At 33.6% G+C, this 24814-nt stretch overlaps 1 protein-coding gene across 8 annotated transcripts in view; it reads right to left on the bottom strand.

Moving 5' to 3' along the window:
- Positions 1–24814, bottom strand: part of POT1 (protection of telomeres 1) — an 84867-nt gene that overhangs the window by 25276 nt on the left and 34777 nt on the right. For all 8 annotated transcript variants that reach the window (XR_003903466.1, XM_029924031.1, XM_029924009.1 and 5 more), the window contains exons 8-15: positions 23295–23425; positions 19733–20023; positions 15214–15369; positions 9784–9953; positions 8585–8673; positions 4495–4551; positions 2084–2240; positions 535–740 (exon numbers count right to left, since the gene is read on the bottom strand). Coding sequence is in view for 7 of the 8 variants with exons in the window: in XM_029924031.1 (XP_029779891.1) it covers positions 535–740; positions 2084–2240; positions 4495–4551; positions 8585–8673; positions 9784–9953; positions 15214–15369; positions 19733–20023; positions 23295–23425 (1257 nt within the window). In the remaining variant the exon portion in view is untranslated. The remainder of the gene's footprint in view (positions 1–534; positions 741–2083; positions 2241–4494; positions 4552–8584; positions 8674–9783; positions 9954–15213; positions 15370–19732; positions 20024–23294; positions 23426–24814) is intronic.

Here is a 24814-nt window from a genome sequence, read left to right as displayed (position 1 = left end):
AACTACTGTATTGTAAATGACGGAAAATAACTGCATATGTTAAAAAAATAAATTGTATATATAAAAAAAAAATAAAACCTGTCAAGTTATCTTTACTTATTTCAAGGGTCTCTTCCTTGACTTAAATAACAAGAGATGACTTTCATTTTTATTTTTTATGGAACAACAGTGACATCCAGAGGCCAAGATAACAGCAACTGTACATCAGAAGCAGCTCTTGGTTAAACACTGCTCAACCATGAGCTTGAATCTGATTAAGATTATATCAGGAATTCAACAAGACGGACAAATGCAAATACTTGAGTTCAATATATGACTTCAAAATGTAATTCAGATTAATTTATATGTGTGTATGTATATACTTAAATCTATTTGTTATAATATATGGTATATTCTATTTTATGTAATTTAAATTAACAATATTTTGACATTGTATGTCCTAGGTTGCCCCTAAAATATATTTAACAATCACTAATCAGAGAAAGAAATAAGCAAAAGCTATATTCTAATAAAACAGTAATTTAAATACCTTACCTTCTATCAAAATCGGACAGTCATTTGAAAGTGGGAGAATACCATTGTTTTTCACAAAATGAACAACTACTTTTCGTTCTCCTTGATCTGTAGTGGTCCACATTTTAGAATCATATAATGATGTATTTTGTAGTTTGGTATCTGGGGTTATAGTTGCACCCTCTTGTAAAATTATATCCAAATCACCTTCATGTGGAACTTCTTGCCTAAAATCATTGACAATGAAATAATACAAAACAATTGATATATGCTTGGAAATTAAAATTTAACAAATTATCCAGTTAAGACAAATTTGTTTATATGCTGATGAGCCAGCTACTTATTTTAAAACATGGAGATAATTCGCTTTGCAGATGAAATGACTCTATTCACAGAAAAAGATCTGATGATACTTCACGCTAAGTAGATCCATATTATAACTATGTTAACTGCTAGCAATTTCCTTATCTGGTTTTGTGATACCAAAGACCTTACCACTATTTCTAACACCAATTCATTCTTCTCTGTTAGAAATGTTAAACTCCTCCATGGGAGAAAAAGATACCGCTTCCTGTCAAATATCCACTTACCACCTAAGCAATCGCTCTTTCAGAGGGCAACCAACCTTATAGACCAGTATTTCTTTCAATTCCTTTTAGCCTACACTAAGAACTTTAAAAAGTCACATGGTAAAGTATGTATATGACGGAAATGGCATGATCTGGAATCAAAATGTCCATGTCCTTGCCTTGGTTCTGTCACCAACCAGCTGTGTAACTGTAGGTAACACCTCTTGACCTTTCTGAGGTGACTTTTTTTTTTGTTTAAAAAAATGCTCATAGAGGGTAGTTTTGTGTGGCAAAGCTATAGGACTTTGCAGAATTTAACAAACTATAATTTAATAATTTAATAGTACTTCAACAATTACCTAAAATCTGTATTTATATTTAAATCCAACTATCATTCTAAGCTCAAATGGGTAGGGAGGTCTGATGATCAAAAGTGTCTACAAATAGCATTATACTTAGATTTTGGAAAGGAAATATACATATATTAATGTACATGATACACAAAATTATATTTATATACAAAAAAATCTAATGGATTATATAATTATATATATACACACACACAGAAGCGTGCATGCATGCACACACTATTATAATGAAAATGTACTAGATTTACATATTATCTATTTAGAGGGAGGACAGTCAAGCATAAAAAAGAAGAAAAGAGATTAAAAATAAACTCAGAATATGTCTTGAGGTAGTAGGTAATCATTCTAGTATCTTATAAATTTATTTTATATAAATATGTATATGTGTATATGCATGTATCAGAGCTACTAAACTGAATTTCAGATCTGAAATTAGCACCAACATTTATTGTTACTAAGAAATATTAGAAGAATTTAGCATTTTCTCTTAAAAATGCTACTACTGTTTCAAAATACAATATACAAAGTCACAATTTACTCACTGCCAGGACTTAAACTGATTGATATACATGAAAATGTATATTCACAAAATTATGAAATAAAAACTTCTGTTTTATTACAGAAAATACTTACAGTGCATGACATTTAGGACAATGAAGTTTAACAGACTGAAAGAGACGTCCGGGCTTATATGACCTTAATTTTGCTCGGATACGATACCGTTGAGGAGCTTTTTGTTTCAAAATAGCACATATTGGGGTTTTCTCCAAATAGTAATGGTCTGTAAGTACTAAAAAGAATGTTTAGTTAGAATAATCTCTAAGAGGGGCGCCTGGATGGCTCAGTGGTTGAACGTCCGACTTTGGCTCAGGTCACGATCTCACGGTTCGTGGGTTTGAGCCCCACGTCGGGCTCTGTGCTGACAGCTAGCTCAGAGCTCAGAGCCTGGAGCCTGCTTCAGATTCTGCACCTCCCTCTCTCTCTGACCCTCCCCCGCTCGCATGCTATGTCTCAAAAATAAATAAAAAACATTAAAAAAATCTCTAAGAATAAGAATATTCATAATATGAATTCCCCTGAACAAGATACAATAAAACTGAATTATTTAAGTTATATAGCCAAACTTGTTAATATTTTGCCACATTCCTCATCTCCATCTGTTGTTAGCTCCTTCTCCATATATATCTCCTTACAGATTCATATATATATATGAATCATTTAAGAATAATTTCATATATATATGAATCATTTAAGAATAATTTCCAGATATCACGCTCTTTTATCTCTAAATACTTCAGTGTATATTTCAGAAGAAATTTCATTGGCATATTACAGTGCAATTTTTAACTTCACTGAAATCAACAGACATTATTCAAATTTTTCCAACTGTCCCTAAAATGTTCTTACTTAGATTTTTATTTTCGGGTCCAGAATCCAATCCCGAACCATGCATTGCATTTATTTTTCCTGTCTCTTTGGACTCCTTTAATGTAGAATGGTCCCTCAGCTTTTCTTTGTCTTTCATGACACTGGTATATTTGAGGAGTAAAGGCCATTGACTTGGGTGCGTCTGGTTCTGCTCATGATCGGATAGAGACCATGCACTGTTGGCCGTACAGTATACTGTCAGTGACAGAAGCGTCCTTCTCTGCCTTATAACAAGAGGCATATATGTCATCAGTGTTCTCATTCCTTGGGATGACAACTTCGCTCAGTTGGTTATGGTGGTGTTCAACAGGTTTCTTCTTCACTATAAATTTATTATTTTACCCTTTATAACTAATAAGAAAGTACTTGGGGAAATAGAAGTATCTCACTCCTCAGTAAACACTAGGATCTATGGATAATTTACAACTAAATCAGTTATTACTATCATGGATGCAAAATGATTTTTTCCCCTAACTTCATCATTCCTTTTACATTTGTTATAGTTATCATTCTATTATAACTAGGAGCTTTCCACTCAATCTCACATATTTATTCATTCATTGATTTGTTCTTTTATGTACTATCCACACAGACTAATGGATTTCTACTACTATTCAGTTTTACTCCATCCCTAGTAGTTTTTATTTTGATGCTTGAATTGTATCAGATTTGACATGCACCATAATTAACTTGAGACTTTCTTTACCTTCTGGCACAACGAGATGTTCTTGATTCGTCTTGTAAGTCTCCTGTCTCAATCCTGGAGTCTGCTATCTCTCTAGGTAGCCCTGATTCTTTTTAAGGGGGAATATTATTTAGAGCCAAGATCTGTGCATGAGGTGCACCCAATGCTAGTGGGTGCCATTACTGTGAAGTTCTTTAACTGGACAGAGAGGTTTTATGTGCACATGTATGAACACATTCACCTGCACATGTATAAATGGATGTATATATGAAGACATCTACATCGATTTCTGTATCTACTTATAAAACCATGAGTCCATACTGATACTACCTTTTCCAATACAATACCACAAGTTTCTTTATTCTAGCTTTCCCTCAATTCACAATTACGTGTTCTTTCTCCAATGAGAAACTCGTATTTTTATAATAGTATATTACAGAACTTCATTTAATAGACTTGTGCTTAAAAATATTTTTTCCTTAATTTTTTTTTCATCTTAGCTGAACTAACAGAAAGAGGGCATCTGACAAATCTACTATCACTGCTAACACTAAAGTTTTAGGGAATACTGCCTGTATAGGCACACCGCTAAATTCATAGTGTGAACAGATACAAATTATGTCATGTATTTTAGTACATTCTCAAAATAAAATAAGCTCCACTGTACTGTTAAGTAGTAGAATATGTTTTATAAACCTTATACATAGAGGACTTAAAATACATATTCAACGTAAAAATGTGTATCTTTCTGAGTTTCATTTTATGCCAGCTAGGATGAGGTATGGAAATAAAAGATAAATATGTATATATTTTTGCCCTCATAGATATCTGCTCTCAATAACTGATAGAACAAGTTAGTTGATAAATATAAGGACAGACTTTGTTAGGCACACTACCACAGCCTTATTTCAAAAATGAAACACAGTCTTACTTGTAGCTGATAGTTGCTGACATCTTTCTACCTCATACAGTGATACTGATCCAGAGCCTAGAGGAGAGAGAAAGGAAGAATTATACAGTTTTAAAATCCATGAAAATTTCCATGTGGAACTGAAAACTATATAACATTGTTGACAAGACCTGAAGAAAATCTAAACAATAGTAAAATATGTCATCTTATGGACTGGAAGGCTCAAAACTGGTAAGACATCAATTCTCCCCAAATTGGTCTGTAGGTTCAAAATATTCTTAATCAAAATTGCAGGGGCTTTATTACAAAAAAAGACAGGAGATCTAACATTTACATGGAAATGCAAAGAATCCAGAATATAAAATATAACTCTGAAAAAGAATAAAACTGGCGGACTTACCTTCCTACATGACTTTAAGACTTATTATAAAGCTACAGTAGCCAAGGCAATCTGATAACTGGCATAAAGACTGACATGCATATCAAGAGAATTACACAGAAAGCCAAGAAATAAACCTGCACTTACATGGTCACTTGGTTTCTGAAAAAGCAGAAAACAACCCAAAGGGAAGGCACACCCTGGTGCTACAACAACTGGAAATTAATGTAAGGAGAAAAATGCCTACTTCACACATACTACCAAGTATTTCTGACGGGAAAGCCCAGAAATAAATCCACATTTACATTCACTTGATTTTTGACAAAGACACCCAAGTCGTCTCACAGAAAAATCAAAAAACAAAAAACACCCCTAAAAACCTAAGGGTGCATTGACTAGAAACTCACATTAAAAGCAGTGTCTCTCACATATTGTACTACCGGGCATCACAAGGGAAGAAGGTAGTGATATGTGTGATATATGGATGAACTTCAAAAGCAGCATGTAAGAAAGCACAGTGTTATGTTATTGTACTTATTTGAACTTCTAGACAATCAATCTACGGTGAAAAATTCAGAATTTCTGGGGCTGGACTGAATGGGAATGAATATGAGGGAACTTTCTGCAACAAGGGTGATGTTTTAATTTTTAAAAGGTTATAAGTCATGCAGGTTTATGTATTAGCCAGAACTTGTGGGATGGTACACTTTAGTTGTCCACTGCATTTGACTTTACATCAAAAATAAAGAATCCTCAACAAATACTGAATTCTAGTTAATGATGTTATTCTGAAGTTCTGAGGAGGTGTATTTATTTCTGCAACTTACTTTGACATGCATCAAAATATAAGATGGGTTGATTAAAAGAGAGAGAAATACATGACAGGACACACAGAATCCAGATAGTGGGCATGGGAGTGTTCACCGTACAACTGTTTCAATTTTTCTGCATGTTTGAACATTTTTATTATTTTGGAAAAATATACTGTGAAAGAAGTATATGGAGATGTGGATAAGATAATAAGCTTACTAAATTTAGTAAGATGATGACTTGATGAACACCATAAAATAGGATTTTACTTTAACAAGAAAGCAAAGGTAGCGAACATAGCAATAAGTTTTAATAGCGCTTTCTAAAATGAAGAACTTGAGACTAAACGAGTACCGATATTTTGGAATTACTTTAGGTTAGATTCTATTGCATATTATAGTATGTTTGGGGGGCACCTGGGTGGCTCAGTTGGTTGACCATCTGATTACTGGTCATGATCTGACGGTTCATGAGATGAAGCCTGATATTGGGCTCTGTACTGATACTATGGGGCATACTGGGGATACTCTCGCTGCCCCCCCCCCAATCCCTCTCCCACCTTCTCTCTCAAAATAAACTTAAAAAAATTTATAGTATGTTTTTATAATTTATTTCATGTGGCATCATACACAAACATGCATTCATTGTCTTTCTTCCTCAACATCACTAACAAATGTCCTTAAGAATTCATGACAGGAGAACCTGATTGGACATTATAAGCCGGCTAAGCAGAATTTTGATGAATCTAACCACCTAGTATTAGCCTTTTTGTATGAAGTAAAAACAATTGTAAAAACCTTAAAAGCAAATAATAAGAAGACCAGAGGAAATATGCATTAAAATATATACATGGTGTCCCACAAACTGATTAAGATTTTTTTTTAAACCCAACAGAAATAGCAGGTAAAGGGTAAGAGCAGACAACTCAAAGAGGAAGTTTTTGGGCTGATAAGATATATAATATTTCCTATTTCCCAAGTACTCAAGGAAACTAAGTAAAGTATCACCTTATATCTGCCAAACTGTCAAAATTTATGTATCCTGTTAACCTTCAATACCATTGAGAGTGTGAGGAAAGGACATTCTCCTTCACTATTTGCATACGAATTCTATGGCACTTTGTCATATAATCTGACAGCATCTATTAAAATAAAAGATGTGCTTATCCTTTGATCTGTCAAGTACTCTTTTAGGAGTTTATTTTAGAGGAAGAAAAGCAAGAATGTACAATTGTTCAAGGATAGCTCTTAAAGCATTATTTATAAGAGTAAAAAACTGGAAACCTGAAGGTCTATCAAATGGGAAATAGGTAAAATTTAGAATGTTAGATTCACATTATAAAATATTACACAACTATTAAAATAATGAATTTGGGTAAGATGGATTAGCCCATGAGGAGATCTATGATATATTGATAAAGCAACAGTACAGTACCTCTATTTTTGTTAATATTTTAAACAGAGGGGAAAGTCCTATCTGTTTGTGTATAGAAATATTTATTTGTGTGAACATGAAAGTGTTGAAGAAGCCACATTAACATGACTTCAGGAGTGAGCATAAAGGCATGAGGAAGCTGTGTCACTTGGTATTGTGACACGTATTATTAACTTTATAATTTAAAAATAATTTTAAAATCTTTATAAAAGGAGAAAAGAAATTTCAGAAAGTATAATTACAAATTATGCTGTCTCCAATTGACTGTCAATTTAAGTAAATTGACCTCCTAATCGTAGTTTAAATAATCACAGATCAGGCAAAAATGCCATCACCAAGGTGCTAGGAAATGTGGAGTTTTAAGGCAGAGAGAAAAAAAAAACATATTTAAAGTATGTTAAAAACCAAGGGCATCTGGGTGGCTAAGCTGGTTGAACTGTCAACTCTTGATTTCAGGTCAGGTCATGATCCCAGAGTCTTGGGATCGAGCCCTGCATCAGGCTCTGCGCTGAGCATGGAGTCTAACTAACCTTCACTCACTTTCTCTCCTCTCTCTCTTTTTCACCCCCTTCCTCTGCTCATACTCTCTCTCTCTATATATATATATTTTTAAAAAGTACAAAAAAATCAAATAATCTGCACTTGAATCTGACTTTGCCACTCGTTAATAGCTAAGTAACCTTGGGCGAATTTCATGACCCCTATCACTCAAAGCCTGTTTTCTTTCTGTAAAAGGGACATAATAATTTCAACCTCAAAGGAATGCTGTTAAGATTAAATAACAATGCATGCAGGCACTGAGTATCTTCCTACACCAAGCAATACATGTAAATTTTAATGCTTGCCATTACTGGTATAGAAGAAGAAAATACTCATAAAATAGTTTTAGGTCCCAGAATGTACAAGGAGATGTTAATACAAAACGGTAAAGGAGAAAAATCCTACAGATTTTTAAAATTTAGATTTGAATAGTATACAATAATATAAATACAAAACTAAGTGTGTGTTTAAGATTTTATAACTAGATACTTGATTAACTTGATAAAAACTGGGACCTATATGCATCTCTAAAATATGTATGATCAAACAATAATTGAGCTCTTTGAAATAAAGCAGCAAAAATAATCACTGCTCATTTTAGAAACTGACAAGCAAAATGGCTGCCTAGGAAATATAAAATTTTAATGAATATATATACACATACATATGTACACACATATAAATACATACATCTAAATACTACATATGTAACAAATCAAGTAATCCTTACCATCCCAAATTGAAAATGCAATTATACAATTAAGGGAAGAATAATGTTTACCTTTGCACAGGACACATAAAGATTTAGCCTATTCCTTTATAAAGAATACAGATTTAACAAAAAAGAGAAGAGGCAGAGATGGGAAGATATTAAGAAAAAGAATATGGATTGATAACCCCATTTTACTTAGCAGAAACTAAACTGTTAACATTAAAAACTGTCCTTACTTGAAAGAGACCGAAAGCCGTCCTCGCATTCTGATTGACATATTCCATCAAAACCATTAACGGTTGTCAAATCTGCAGATTCTAAAACCCTATAAATGGAAGAATATAATTTCAAATCAAGATGCATAAAACAAGGTCAATATGATCAGTTTCATTCTATCCTTAGAAAACAAGAAATCACTAAAATTGTATAAAAATTAGGGATGTGTGTACATCTTCAGGAGAAGGTCTACAGATTTCCTCAGAATATCTAAGGGTTCTAAAATCCCCCAAATTAAAAAACTGATCTTAGAAAGATACAAGTGAAACAGTAGGATGATGAAATACGGCAAACACAAATAAACCGGAAATTTCTTGGATGGCATTCTGTCTGAACAGTCTTATTCCAGATTCAAAAAATGAAATACTATGCTCTATATATGGCAGTATGAGAAATAAAGAAGTACAACTGATAGATTATTAAAATAGCTAATTTAATTGGTTTTAAAAGTCATCCTATTTCAATACGTTAAAACAAAAATATTATTTCCTTTGAAGTTACTGAACAGGCCATTTTCTAGAGATCTTTGAAGACATGCATAACATTTATTGTTTATTCCTCTAGAATACTGGTCACAAAGTTTCTGTACACAGTGAGCACTGGAAACACTTCAGAAAGAAGGGACTGCATACTTAGCAGGACTTAAGGCATTATTCCCTTTCTGGGCACATTTCTAAGTTTTTAAAATATGATACTCTAAAACATTTCTGTTACCTATTTTAATGGTGCTAAGCACTTTAGAAAGAATTATTTTTTCATGGCAGGATTAAGTATGTTTGGAATTCCAGATATGTATCAAGTTTTCCAAACTTTAGCTCAGCTCCAGTTGCAACTGTTTGTTGGTGTACCTGGGGAATGTGCCCCATGGGGGAAGAAGAGGATAAACCCAGAGACAGAAGGGCACAAGGAGCTGTTGGAAACCCGACACTATACCCCTAGCTCTGCTACTATTTAGCTATTTGAATCTGTAATCACTTGATTTCAGTTTCATTTGGTTCATCTATTTAGGCAAATGGATAATGGCACAGTAGCCTATGAGGATCTAATTACAAAAAACTTATCAGATCCACCCACCCCAGACCAGAAAAACAGTTATCTTGGACATCAGCTTAATTAATACTGCATTTAAAAGTTCTAAATGGGTGTATAATATGCTTACTTTTTCAGTTGATCCACATCAGAGTTACTTTCTGGCAAGACTCTAATTCCCCGGCCATAACTGGTACCCCCATGGAGATGAAACTCCAGAGCTAACAATGTTGCTTGGTTCTCCAAATTCACTGACTGAAGTTTGGTATGGAGGCTATAAATTCTAAGAAAGCTTCCAACCTAAAAACAGATTATTCATGATTTTAAAAATGGAGAAAAATCAAACAATTTCTGATACATAAAATACTTAACAATGAATATGGGGCACAGACCAAAGGTCAAAAGTGCTGACCTATCAGAAAAGATACTGGTCTGCAATACTGACGTGCACTGAGTATCAGTCCCAAGGACACTGTATCAAAACCAAAACGTTTCTGTGTGTGTGCACGTGTATAAACATATTCATGACTGTGTATATTTATGCATGTATATGTGTATACATGTGTATACACAGACCACATATTCATGGGGATGTGTATATGGAGTATACATGTATATAAGTACATGTATATATGCATATTACACATCTATCCATATGTTTTTTCAAATGAAAGACATATTTCTACTTCAGAGATACTAAAGTGTAAAGTAAAACTGACTCTTAGCACTGATAAAATACACTAGTTAATAAATCTATAAATTAAATAAAAAACCCAAGCCCTCTATTTGATTTGGAAACCTGTTTAAGGTTTCTTAAAACAACTTGCTTTGTCTACATTAAAGTAAGATTTCATTAAATACAGTTGCTAAAATATTATCATTATGAGAATGCTAGAAAACATTTTTTAATGTGCTACAATATCAAAATAATAAATATCTTGCTACTCCACAAGTTCTATGGAAAAAATTTTTTTTTGTAATAAGAACTCTGTTACCATAATGTGAAATACATTCTCTGTGGGTTCAAATACAAGACTAAACTACTTACAATTTTTAACTAAATGTTCTGTAATTTTAGATGTTTTGTTTAGTCTTAAGAATGTCTGTAACTATGGAATATTTGTTTAAGGGAGAAGACTTAAATGACAGATGCAGAATGTTTATTAAAGAAATTGATACCAGGACACCTGGGTGGCTCATGATCTCATGTTCTGTGGGTTCCAGCCCCACGTCGGGCTCTGTGCTGACAGCTCAGAGCCTGGAGCCTGCTTCAGATTCTGTGTCTCCCTCTCTCTCTGACCCTCCCCTGCTCACACTCTCTTTCTCTCTCTCTCTCACAAAAATATATAAAATATTAAAAAAAAAAAAAAAGAAATTGACACCTACTCAAAGGAAGAAGCTATATAACCTTTTTCCATCCCAGTCATGTTTTTGTGAGGAGGAACTAGGGCATTTAGGTCTTTCTTTCCTTTGAAGCTTCCACTGACTGACATCTACAACTCGGCAGGGGAGCAAGGTAAAAGGGGTCAGAGGAAGAAAACTCAGAAAGAAAAAAGACAAAAGTAAGATACTGAAAGAAAAAAAACAGTCCATTTCTATTTACTTTTATCTCACCTTTTCTGAATGTTTATTGTTCTGTAATTCCTTTTAAAAGCAGGTAATACTAGTACACATATATACACAACACTTACAGAGGGCCTTACACATGTGGGCACCTGGCTGGCTCAGTCAGTAGAGCATGAAACTCTTAATCTTGGGGCCCTGAGTTCCAGCCCCACCCTGGGGGAAGAGGTCACTTAAGGAAAAAAAAATTAAAAACCACCTTCCTCTAAATAAAATGCTCCATGTAAATTAAAAAATTTTTCTTTAAAAGAAGGCCTAAACATGGAGAAAAATATCATATTCATATATGAAAAGCTTCAAGATTATAAAGACAGTTAATTCTCCCCAAATTAATTTTTTAAATCAGTGTAATTTCAATCAGAATCTCAAGTGTCTTACATGACATTTGAAAAGCTGATCTGAAAATGCATATGAACATGAACAAGAGGTCAAGTTTGAAGACTAAACTCCAGGGATGGGGAATGGGAGTGGGGAAGGTTTGCTTAACCTGGAGCATCCTTTAAAACTAAAGCTATAATAACTAAGACTCTGGGGTTAATGCAGACACATGGATGAACATGGATGTATTTTAAAAATACAAAAGAAAAAAGTAAGTTTCAGAATAAGACATATACCTTATGCATTCTTCAGAGAACAATACATAAAATAAAGCATAACAAACCTGGGTGTACGTATCTACATGTTAGGAAGGATACTAAGGAGCAAAACATGAGAATGGGCAGAGAGGTACAAAGAAGATTCAACATGTAGAGATTTATCTCCTAAAAATTAAAAGGACCTGAAATTAGTGTGGCAAAACATTTAAAAATATTGTTTGGATGGTAGGCACATGGGTATTTATTACGTTATCTTTTCCTCTGCAGTATTTCATAATAAAACAATATTTAAAGAGCAAGGAAGAATTTATTTATATAAATAGGCTATCAAGATGACAAATTGTTATTTCCACAAATTCCTTCTGGAGGCAGCATTGTATTTTTTTTAAGCTTGCTAAATATACCATGAAATGTGCCAGATGCTCTACTATAATAGACACATATTGCTTAGTCTTGTCAGTGATGTGATAAGATTCTAAAATTATAAGTGAGGGAGTCATTAACCAAAATGATAAAAATATACTTTCAAAAATTGTGATACATATCCCTTTCAATAAATATCAAAAAGAAAGTACAGCAGGGGCGCCTGGGTGGCTCAGCTGGTTAAGCGTACAACTCTTGATTTCAACTCACGATCTCATGGTTGGTTGTAAGATCAAACCCTGTGTTGGGCTCCACGTTGAGCTATCTGCTGAAGTTCTTCTCTCTCCTATCCTTCTATCCCGCTCTCCCCACCCCCCCCAGTAAAATAAAAAAGCAAAGCAAGTGTAGCTATTAAGAATTCACTCTCCCTTTAGAAATAATTTAAATCTTTCCTATAAACTATGGAGAAGTTCCCTTTAATATTTTTAATTACCTGGATATGTCTGAAAATAACCAAACTATATAGCTCTTGAGTCACTGAAGGCCAAAACATAATTATGACTATATATTTTTTATTTACGTTTAAATTGTGTCAGGATAAGACTGGGGAGGGGCACCTGGGTGGCTCAGTCGGTTAAGCGACCGACTTCGGCTCAGGTCATGATCTCACGGTTCCTGAGTTCGAGCTCCACATCAGGTTCTATTCTGACAGTTAAGAGCCTGGAGCCTGCTTCTGATTCTGTGTCTCCCTCTCTCTCTGCCCCTCTCCTGCTCACACTTTGTCTCTCTGTCTCTCGAAAATAAATAATTGTTAAAAAGAAAAAAAGACGGGATTAGAAATATACTGCTTTAATTTCTAGACAAAAATTTGCATTGTGTGTGTGTGCGTATGTACGCACATGCACGCATGCGTGTGTGCCCACGTATATATAGGTTTGTGGGTCTGTGCATGTGTGGTTGTGTAATACTCAAAAAGCAAAATTTAGGAAGAATGTTAAGGGTGATTTCAACTGTAAAATGTACTGCATATAAAAGCCAATTTATATTATACTTTAATATTGCATTCACTGTCCTCTCTTTGTTAAAAAAAATATTTTTTCCTGTTCCTATACAACAAAAATACACGTGTTCTATGTATTTCAGTATAAAAATGTAATTTCCAACAGTTGTCTTCAAGTGCTGATAAGAATTCATTTGTATTAAAGTCATCTGACTGGGAATTTCTTAAGTTAATATGAAATGGTAGAGATGTCTGCTTAGAACAAATAAAATGTGGTGTCAATATATATTATATACAAACTTACAGTTACATTATTTACACAGAGAAAATCCTTTCCATTTTTTCTATTACATTGCAGATAAATAATGTAATATTATGATATCTTTAGAAAAAGATTAAGTGCCCTATGTTTTCTTAGCGAAGTGCGCTCAGAGCACCCTCTAGTGGGTAAGATAAGGCAGACAAAACAGGACCTGAAAAAAACTCACAGCCCTCAGTGATTTTGTTAATTCACTAGCAGATACTATTTACTTTATCTTTACTGTACGGAAAGCAGTGTGCTAGATGTTGTTCAGGAGTTGGACAAGGAAATCAGGACAGGTGAGGGGGAACAGAAAGAATTAATAGAGCAGCATAGGGAAAGAGGATGGAATTAAATTGTGAAAGTAGAACCTAAAATAAAATGTAAATCTTTTTCATTCAAAAAAGAACTCTATCTGTATTTTAAAAAGATGGTGAATTGACTCTATCATTATGTTTATTTTTGAAATAAAGTAATCAATGTAGAGAAAATCAGGAAGAGGCATCAAAAATGTATTTTCAACAGTCAATTTTCTCTGATCTGTGAGGCATGAAAACATGTAAGTGGCACACACATGCACACACACACACACACAGGACAAGAAAGTTCAGTTATCACTCGTCCTGAACCCAGACTTTAGCCTAATTTATCGATGAGCTGGGTAGGCTTATTTGTAACACAGTGTTAGAGGAACTATTTCCTTCTCCAAGAACATTGATTTACAAAGGGAGACTAGGCATAAAATTCAGATCGAAACTAGCTGCAATTCACTTTTACTGTTTTCTTCCTATAAGAAGGCCATCTAACTTTCTATAAGAGGCTGGATAACTTCTAAAGGTAGGACCGAAGCGACCTGCAATAAAGAAAGTCATTTCTTCACACTGCCTAAAAGGAATAGCTCTGGAAGCAAACACCATAGTTTCACATACTGGCTTTACACAAGTAATCCTGAAATCCTGGGCTTAACAGGTGACTGCTCAGTTTTCTCATCTGTATAATGGGAATTGTGACATACTGACTACACAGGATAGTGCTAAGTATATCTGAAGTGTTTTGACAAATGTTACTATGATCACTGTTATTACAGTGATGCCATTTGTTGCTAGTAAAGATACTTCCAAATAAAAGGTACAATAAAGAAAAATATTCCCTAAAATATTAATAATCAAAAAGTGCCACATCTCAACAGTGTGCTTTTACCTAAAAAACAGTAACTCAAAAGCTGTGAGCAAATTCCAATAAACTGTACAGTACAAACACACACAATTTATGGTATATATTAGAGGGGGATCAAAATTTCTTAAACTAATGAATATAAAATTGTAGGCTAGATTTTCAAAAACCAATTAATAAAGTTTAAATGTTTAAGTTTAGAAATATTTTATACAACTATGTACAACTACATTTTGCCTTATTCCTTTTATAGAACAGTTGTGTAGAGTCTTAAGATATTCAGGTAACATCCTTTCATTTTTTAAATTATTTAAGTCATTATAATTTGATGAATCTTCTAATAGTTTCCTTTTCCTAATAACTTATTATAAATATATTTTACAAATTAGAAATTAAAGAAAAATAAATTGAGTTAATTCCTAGACCTCAAATAATCATTTGATAAATATGATTTACCACAATTATAAAAACACAAAATAGCAAACAATTGCTACTCAACATCACCTTCAGAGATTTTGCCACTTGAACATGATTATCATAGACTAAAATGTCTATTGTCAGATTCTGTAGCTGATGGATGTAATTTAAGTCTCCTTCAAGTACAAGGTCTTGTATTAAGATTCTCCAAGAGGGGAACGGGGTCCTGGTGCCATCCCATACCTGCCAAAAGAGGGCAAAGCAAACTTTAATGATCTTTTTGAGTAACGGTGGAGACTTTTAAAACAACACTATTTCTAGTAATGTAACTTAAAAGTACTTAAATGTATTCCCCCAAATACCTGCTAAACTTTAAATACAGTGTATATTCTGATTGAAAAAGGACTACATAGATATAGGTCATGTAGAAACTGTAAAGAAAAAATTCACATTTGTATTCATAATATATGTCTCTTTCTCTTTTTAACTAGCATTATATTCTGCTTTGCATTTCCTAGTTTTTTGAGCAATTTATTAGCTACTGTAGATATTTTTCTAAACTATGATTGTCAATTACTTCATTCATTTTATGGTGTGACTATACAAAAATTTATTAAACTAATCCCTGTACTGGTGATTTGATATTTTGCTACTTTAAATAATTTTGTTATTTTAAATAATTTAAAATCACCTTTATGACTACATCTGCTCATTTTCTTATGTATAAATCCCTAACTTTTAGGAATGTATTCTAACCTTTGCTCATTCTTTCAATTAGTTTTAATTTGGAAAAGGCTTTTAAAAGTACAGATAGGAACATTCCGTTTAAGTTAGAGGTTATGAATACAAATGGATGAAACTCATGTGTGCTAGAAAAGGAAAAGCCATATTGGGTTGCTATGTAAGCTACATTAAGATGAGGATGGGCACGTGGGCACAGGAGTATGCACTGCCCTCTTCTTAGATGTAACTTAGCCGGTGCTGTGCGAGGCTTTTAAGAGGCGGCTGTGCTTTGTTATAAAAGGGTATGACAAAAGACATCTGGCATGAGACAAGAATGCCTCTGCACGTGAGAAATTTGGCTGGACAAGAGAAACGGGCTCTCTGAACAGAATACACTTGTTTCTATAGAGAAGCTGTCTGCCAGTGTGAGCTTACAGAGGAAGTACTGAGTAACATTGGGGACTATACCAAGTTTCAAATAAACAATCACTGAGTTTGGTCACTCACTGTTCCCTAAATTATTCAAAGAACCAGGACAAACACTTTGGGAGCTGGTACAGCATATGTCACAAACATTTTTCTCCAACTAGAATTTGTTCTTTCATTTTGTGCATACTGTTTTTGCGACTTTAAAATAGCTTCACAGATGAATCTCCCAGTCTTTTGGGAAAGGGGTTGAGAGAGTACAGTGTCACTACACTGCTTTTATGCGTCAGTTCTAATCACCTAGCAGTCTTTTTTTTTTCCTTAATATTTTCTGGAACTTTTGTAATTTTGTATCAAAACTTTTTTGTATACAAAAAAAACTTTTGTATCAAAACAAAGTAGGGATTTATATCTTATATACAGATCTGATTCTTTCTTCCAAATAGATAACAGACATCATTTAGCAATCTGCATCAATTTGAAATGTTCTCTGTTATTATCATGTATGTACTGTATGTACAGTATAAGACTGTTTCTGAGGTTCCTAACCTTTTTCCATTAACTAGTCTTACTATATTACCACAATTTCATAACATGCTTTGACAGCAGATATGGAGGTCCCACTTAGTAGTCTTTTTGTCAAGCTTTTCTTGTCTTATTCCTGACCATATAATGTTTCTAAAAATATTTAGAATTACAGTCAATTTAGAAAATTTGGTTTTAACTGAAGTGGACTTTTTTTAAAGAAATTTTTTTAAAGAATTTAAAAATACTTCAATATGCTTCTCAATGAAGTTTTGTAGTTTCCTTCACAGAATTTCATGGATTTCTTGCATAAATTGGCTTTTTTATGGTTGTTGTGACTTTGAAAAAACTTTTGTTCACTTCTATATTCTATTTATTACTGATAGGTACCAAAGTTATATTCTACTAATGTGTAAAATAGTTATTTCACTGTTTTATTAATCCAAATTAATAATTTTCTTAATCCAAAAAGCTTTTCAATTGTTTGAGTTTTATATCTTGTGACCACTGACATTCTTTTTTTCTTTCTTTTAAAAGAGTTATAGCTCTCATTTTTTTTCTTAGTAAATTTCTCAAGATTTCCTGAAGAATATTAGGTAACAGAAAATAGTAAGTATTTTTGTCTTGTTCCTGGCTCCAAAATTTGAACACAAAATATTTTATTTGATTAGAAGAGAAATTATCAAGTTAAGGAAGAATACTTCTAATTCTAAACATTTGACATAATGTGCTAAACATTTTCACAAATGTACTGAATATTCACGAAGACGATTACAGTTATGTTACTGTTTTAGCACATTATTGATGTAACATATCTATTGGTATGATTAGAATGAATTAGCATCACAGTTACTAATAAAGGAATCAACAGTGGTGCCATCTCCCGTGCAGACACAGGAAGTAATTATACTGTTACGTTCCACGCATTCCACACCTCCCTTGGAGTAATGGCTGGCTCCTTTTGTGCTTAAAACGTTACTTAAAAAGTTACTTCTTGTGTGTGATAGGAAAATCTATTTCAGAAAAAGAAATCACTCAAATTCAATTTCCCAGATAATGAGTAAAACACTGCTATATATTCTTAATATATATTTTACTATGCACATAATGCATTTTAATATATAAAACTGCATTAATCTCCAAATAGATATTATTAATATCTATCTTAGAAACTATACATCTGCAATGTCATTTTATTTTAGCAGAGTATTCTGTAATACGTAAATACTTCACACAATTAATTCTCTATTGTTAGTATGAGTTTTCTAATTTTTGTAACTGCATATAAGAATATTCTTTTAAGTTCATTTCCCCACATTTACGAAGTAAACTTAGAAAACCTTCAAAAATAAATTTACAAAAATAAAATTGTTGAGTCAAAGAATATACACAGCCTTCTGAGATTTAAATTGTCCTCAAAAAAGTCTTACATTCACTTCCGAATGCTGCATTTTAAAATAACAACTACATAAAAGCTGTTTTCATTTATCTGAAAAGGCTATCTATAAAAATGGGATGCAGGCGTATGTTTTGTTGCTTTAGAGTGAATGTACATTCTGCCATGTCAGCTAAAAGGTGGCAGATTTTATCTCAGAATTTAAGAATTTTCTACACAGCAGTGGAAAGATGGAGTATACTCTGCATAGAGTATTACTTGTCACTGCAAGTACTCAGTGCCTATCAAATGCTCAATTGTTAAGGATGTCACTCTGGGGGGGAAAAAAAGAGGGCGCCTGGGTGGCTCAGTCCAGCTTTGGCTCAGGTCATGATCTTGTGGTTCATGGGTTCCAGCCCCGTGTCAGGCTCTGTGCTGACAGCTAGCTCAGAGCCTGGAGCCTGTCTTCAGATTCTGTGTCTCCCTTTCTCTCTGACCCTCCCCTGCTCATGCTGTCTCCCTCTCTCCCTCTCTCTCTCTCTAATATAAATAAAACATTAAAAAGAAAATTAAAAAAACAAAAGATGTCGCTCTGGGCATCTAAAGTGTGATCAGTATGACTGGCTGACCTAGGATTTCTTCTAACTTTGAATGATTTTACTTTGCTTTAACTTCACCTGTCATATTTGACTTACTTACCTTTTTTACAGCATGTAATTACTTTTTTCAGAAAATTTCATGTGTATTTAAATGTGCTATTTCTAACTTTTAAAACTTCATATTTCAGTCAATGACTTCTATCTTCACCAATTCCTTAATAAAGGTAAGGTATTAATGAAAATAATGCTAAACCCAATACTTGTCCAAGCGCTACCGTACGGTTTCTTGTCCTACTGTTTCAAAGAGTTAGAAGCAGGAGCAGAGCAGAAGCAGTCTGTTTCAATGCATCCTGCGTAGGGTGGGTAGGTGAGGTTAATATCACACAACTGCCTTTATCAGAATCTATTCATGAGTTAATACGAATAAGCGTAGGTGTAAACAAAGATTAGACAGGTCTTACTTTACTTATTAAAATCCTTCTGATTTAAAAACAAAACATAACAACAAATATAACAAACAATTCAAAACCATCTGTGATCTACCCATGAAGCAGGCAATGAAATAAAATGGGAAGGAAATCCAACATCATGAGCCTAGAAAGGAAATGAGAAGCAAGGCTACCTTGACAGGGGAGCAGAAATATGCATGTGTAAAACTGTAACCAAAATATAACCGTATAAAACAACTCCATATTTTATTAATAGTGAAATAAGAAATATATAAATAAACCACAAACTGTATTTAAACTATTAATACTATTTTTCTCTGGAAACATAAAAAAGAGAAGTTCAAGGGTAGAGTTGCATGATTATCTATGCTCATAAAAAATAGTAAGTTAGATTTAAAGTTCTTTATATAACAGTATACATATTTATTCCATCGGAATGCTGAAATATAAGCTCTTTATAAATATGTAGGTGGTGCTAACTTATAATTTCAAGTATTTAAAATACCTACCTTTAGAAGAAATGATGTTCCATCCACTTCTGCTTTGCCCAAGAGCTGACAAGTCAGGTCAAAATACTGCAGTGGCTGAACATCACACAATTTTACTAATGTCGAAGAAGGTGAAATATGCGTAGATGCCCAAACACGTAAAGCTTCCACCATTCTGTGGTCCTCTGCGGTGAAGTTAAAATACTTGCTTGAAGTCCGAGGTATGATAGGAGCCCCCAAAGTTCCTTCAAATGTCAAAGAGGCAAAGCCAGAGCTGGTGATACCTTGAGTCTCCTTTTTATATACTTGGATCTAAGAAAGTCAGGCAAAGTAAAAAACAAAACATATTACCAATGCAGAACCCAAAAACTAAAGACACTTGAGGTATTATAAAATCTTGCCAGCATAATTCTTTATATATATATAATCATTTAATATATTTCATTTAACTAGCATGTGACATTATAAAATCAAGCAGGCTATATCAAGATCCGCTGTGTAACATTTATTTCTGTTTGTTAAAGATCTAGGTGGTGAACTCCTTGATCCTATCAAGCTTGCAGTTTCACATTTGTTACTTTTCTTATTATGGTATACTATGGTATTACTTATGAATGTTACAAGGAAGACTAGAACACTTAAAATATAAGGCTTCACAGTGAACAAAATGCAAGAGGCTAAGGTTTCATCAGTCTAAGAGCCAAGACAGTGACAAAGACTTTGGCTTGCAGGTTCTGATGCTTAGCTATTAGATGCACATGCATTTATGATGGTTATATCTTCTTCATAAAGCAATCTTTTTTCCTTATGAAATGCCCCCCTTTTTAATCTGTAACATTCTGTCTGATATTCTATAGTGATTTCATTTTCCTTATACTTCTTGTTTGCTTGGTGTATCTTTTCCACAGTTTTGCAACTTGCTTGTATCTTCATTTCATGTAGGGAGTGGTATTTGTTCTTGCTTTTTAACTCAGTCTTTCATTTTTTTCCTTGCAAAATGAATGTTTTAGTCCTTTTACATAAATTACTGATACAGTTATAGTTAAGTCTACTATCTTACTTGTTTTCCTTTTCTAACACCCCCCTTTTTGCTCTTTAAAAATTTTGTTCTACCATTCCTTTCCCATCTTATTTTGACCTTATTAGTGTTCTGTTTACTTCCTCTGAGCTATGAATGAATCTTTATCTCAAAGTCTATTTGGAATCAATATCGTTCTGTGACCTAATCCCTATTTTCCAGATCACATTTCCACTTGCCCATATCCTGTTTTACACTCTCTACCTGAAGTGTAATGACCTCTGGAGATCATAACTTTTCAGTGGTATAGTTATTTTTAACCATCTTTTGTGCTATCATTCATATTTTTCTACATATTTTATAAACCCCATCTTCCAATGTTATTGTTTTTCTTTTAAATAGCCATTTATCGTTTAGTGAAATTTTGGGAAGAAATACAAAACATTATCTTTCACCATTTATGCATAATTTTCTTTTTTTAGTTTTGGTCATTTCCTAACCATCAAAAGTTTCTGGTTGGTAGCATGCTTCTGTCCTGAATACCATCCTTTAGCATTTACTTGTACTGAAGAAGATACACTGGCTGTGGATTCTCTCATTTTTGGGAAATATTTTCTTTGGATGCAAAATTCTAGGTGAACAAATATTCTATCAAAACCTTTAATTCCTCATTGCCTTGTTCTTCAGGTGCCACGTTTCTGGAAGAAATCAAAGATGGCCAGTACTATTGTTTCCTATGTGGAATGTGTTATTTCTCTGCCTGCTCATTTCAAGATTTTTTAAATCTTTTTCAATGATTTCACAGTGACTTGTCTAGACGTGCTTTTCTCTGAGGTGCTAGCATGGAGTACACTGAGTTTCTATTATCAGTAAGTCAATGTTTTCCATCAAATTTGGAAAAATTCTGATCCTATTTATTTCTATAAATACATAATTTTTTCCCATTCACAGGGTTTTCTTGTACATCTTATATGACAGGTATCACCATTTGATATTGCTCCACAGGCCCCTAGGGCTCTGTCAATCTTTTGTTCATCCTTCTTCTTCACATTAGATAACTTCTAGTGATCTATCTTTAAGTAAACATAATATATCTATTTCGCTTATCCAGTAACTTTTTCTTTATAATAAAAATATTAATATATATACTAAGACATATTAGACTTTTCAGCAGCAGAATAGCCTCAAAATGAAAACTACGTAAATGTTCTACAAAATATGTAAATACTGATGCATTCACACGATGGAATACCACTTACCAATGAAAATAAAGTAAAACTGTATGCAGCATTATGACTGAATCACATGGGCACAGGCCAGATATTACAAAGAAAACCGAACCTAAAGTCTATTCTCTTTCTATAAAAAACAAACAGGGATGAAACTAATGTATGTTGTTTGAAGGTATGAGAGCATTTATTCCTGGGGCTGGGCTAAGTGTTGACCGCCCTGGATGGGGTATGAAGGAAGCTTCTAGAGTGCTAGTTACAGGACTATACTTATATTGTGAACTGAAACATGTACAGTCTACTTCAGTTAAACAGAAGCAAGAATAACAACTAAAAACATTAGGGGGGAGGAGTGCACTGTCAGAATACAAATACTCCAGGAAACAACAGTGTGTGAGAGATGGTATTTTTTGAAGTTGGGATAAGCTTATAATATAACGCTATGATGATAGTATTTCTATTTCTCTTTTAACTTTACATAGATATTCTCTACTACTCTTCTCTTCTCAGGAAAAAGGCATCAAGAGATCAGGATAGGTAATTCCCACCAAAGCCAAGAAGAGAACATACCCAGAATATCGTGCTCACTTATGAGGGTCTCACTGACCATGAGGGACACAGATAAACTGAAGCATTCGAAGAAAAACGACAATCAAGATAATGAAAGAGTTGCATGGAAACCTTCATGTAACAAGAGGAAAAGATGAAGGGACTAAATTACTTAAAACCTATGGACTGAAAATATGAAAGTAATGACTTTTTAAAAAAACATCACACTATTTACTAGCTCTACCTTCATATTATAGAAGAGCATATTATATTTTAACCTTTACTTGCTTAACAGCATAATTTTCTAAGCACTGAAATATCATGTTCATGTTTTAATACGTTTTCACAAAGATCAACTTACTTTGATTTTATACTAACATCTCAATGCTTTCACTGTATTTGAATTAACATAACCTCCCAATCTTTGTATAATTTTTTAATACAAAAGTAAAACAAAACCAAATCCCATTGGCCTCGGGCTTTTTTTTTTTAACCCAACTCTACATGGAAAACCTTTAAACCATCAATCTATATTTAGAAGTAAGAAGTGAGAAGGCGACTAGTCTTAATCATGGCATCTAACACATATCTGTGGAAGGAAGGCAGGCAGTTTATCCAAATGAAGGGGTTTCCTAAAAATAATTATTTGAAGTCTGGTATTATTTACATTTCTTCTTATCTTTTGAAATGCTTGATGCCATGTTGCACCACAGCAACAACATAATTAGTGCTAACTAGTATTAGTGAAAAATATAGAGTTCTCTTCAAATACTTATGAATATTTTACCTTCAGCCTGTGAAAGCGAACAATATCTCCATTTTTATAAATTATTGGTAGGGCTTCATAATTTCCACTAAAGAGCAGGCACGTTAACTTTACATTTGTCTGGTCCACAATTGTTACGACTGAGCAATAATCTGGAAAACACAAAAATATTTTACCTTTCAGTATTGCAAAGAACTTGACAAAATAAGAATATGGGCGAATTCAAAACACCAAACAAATTTTTATCCCTCCTTTGAATTAAGCCTTCTGAAAACAGGATCAAAACATAGGGACATTTTCTTGGCTCTCAAAATGCACTGCTGAATTATTTTGCAGTATTCAACAAAAATTTTAGAAAATTTAATAGAACAAAAATAAAAATCCTAATTAATATAAATTATCTGGATGGGTATATTATTTCAAAATTTAGAAATCATGAAACACTCAAATAAAATATAATTTATAAAATAAATAATACAAGTTAGGGTGAAAACAAAGAACTAGAAGATACTTGAAGTAAATGTGATGAAGAGTTAATATTCTGCAGAAAGATCCTAAGGAAACTGATTAAAAACCCAGAATTTCACAGTGACTATGTAATTCAAATGAACAAACAGTTCCTAGAAAATTATATTGACAAAAACAAACTCAAAAGAAAAAATGAGTTACTTACAGAAGATTACACATTAGAACAAAAAACTGGCAAAAAAAATTAGTAATAGTTGGGTTGCTATGAAAATGAAAACTTCAAATACTGGTGATAGTACAAACTGTAATTGATGCTACCTTTGGATATGCATGTTTCAGAAAGTTGCACCCTGAGGAAATGTGTTGACTTTGGTCCTTCCCAGCACCCTAGTAATTACAGTACTGGCATAGGAAAGAATAAACCCAGAACAAGAAGGAAGAGGAGAGAGCGAGTGAAGGAATAGGGGAGAAGACAGCAACATGTTCCTGGAAAATGGGAAAACAGACGGTTAGGAATAAAATGAACAGGTAGGCTGCAATCCAGAAGACAGGATAAAGTGGCCACAGTAAAGATAGGAGCTATTGGGAATAAGGGTGGGAGTGAAAAGTAGAGCCAAAATCAAAGGTAATTAAAAGTTTTCAAACAGAACAACTGTTTCAATAACCCCCTGTCCTGACCTCTACTGCCCAGGAAAATGATTTCAGGTAGGGAGGCTTTGTATTTAAACCTAGCACTTCAGGGAACACAGGCTGCTTTCTGAGGACATTTTTCACTGATTAACCAGAGGGTGCTAAGTCTTCCAACCTGGGTGTTATCACCCAGAATAAACCTTCCATATTATCACACTAGGGGGCCTACAGCCTGGTGGGCAGCTCTTTCCACCCACCCACCATCAATCAGCATGCCCTATGCAAGTACTATCTGTCTCTATCAGATTTCCCATTCAAGGAGGAGATCAAACTGGAAAAGCAATCTTTTATTTTTATTTTTTTATACTTTATTTTTGAGACAGAGCACAAGCGGGGGAGGGGCAGAGCGAGAAGGAGACACAGAATCTGAAACGGGCTCCAGG

The sequence above is a fragment of the Suricata suricatta genome, chromosome 2 (assembly GCF_006229205.1).
Source record: "Suricata suricatta isolate VVHF042 chromosome 2, meerkat_22Aug2017_6uvM2_HiC, whole genome shotgun sequence".
Classification (NCBI taxonomy): Eukaryota; Metazoa; Chordata; class Mammalia; order Carnivora; family Herpestidae; genus Suricata; species Suricata suricatta.
This window is presented reverse-complemented; position numbering and strand designations above follow the sequence as displayed.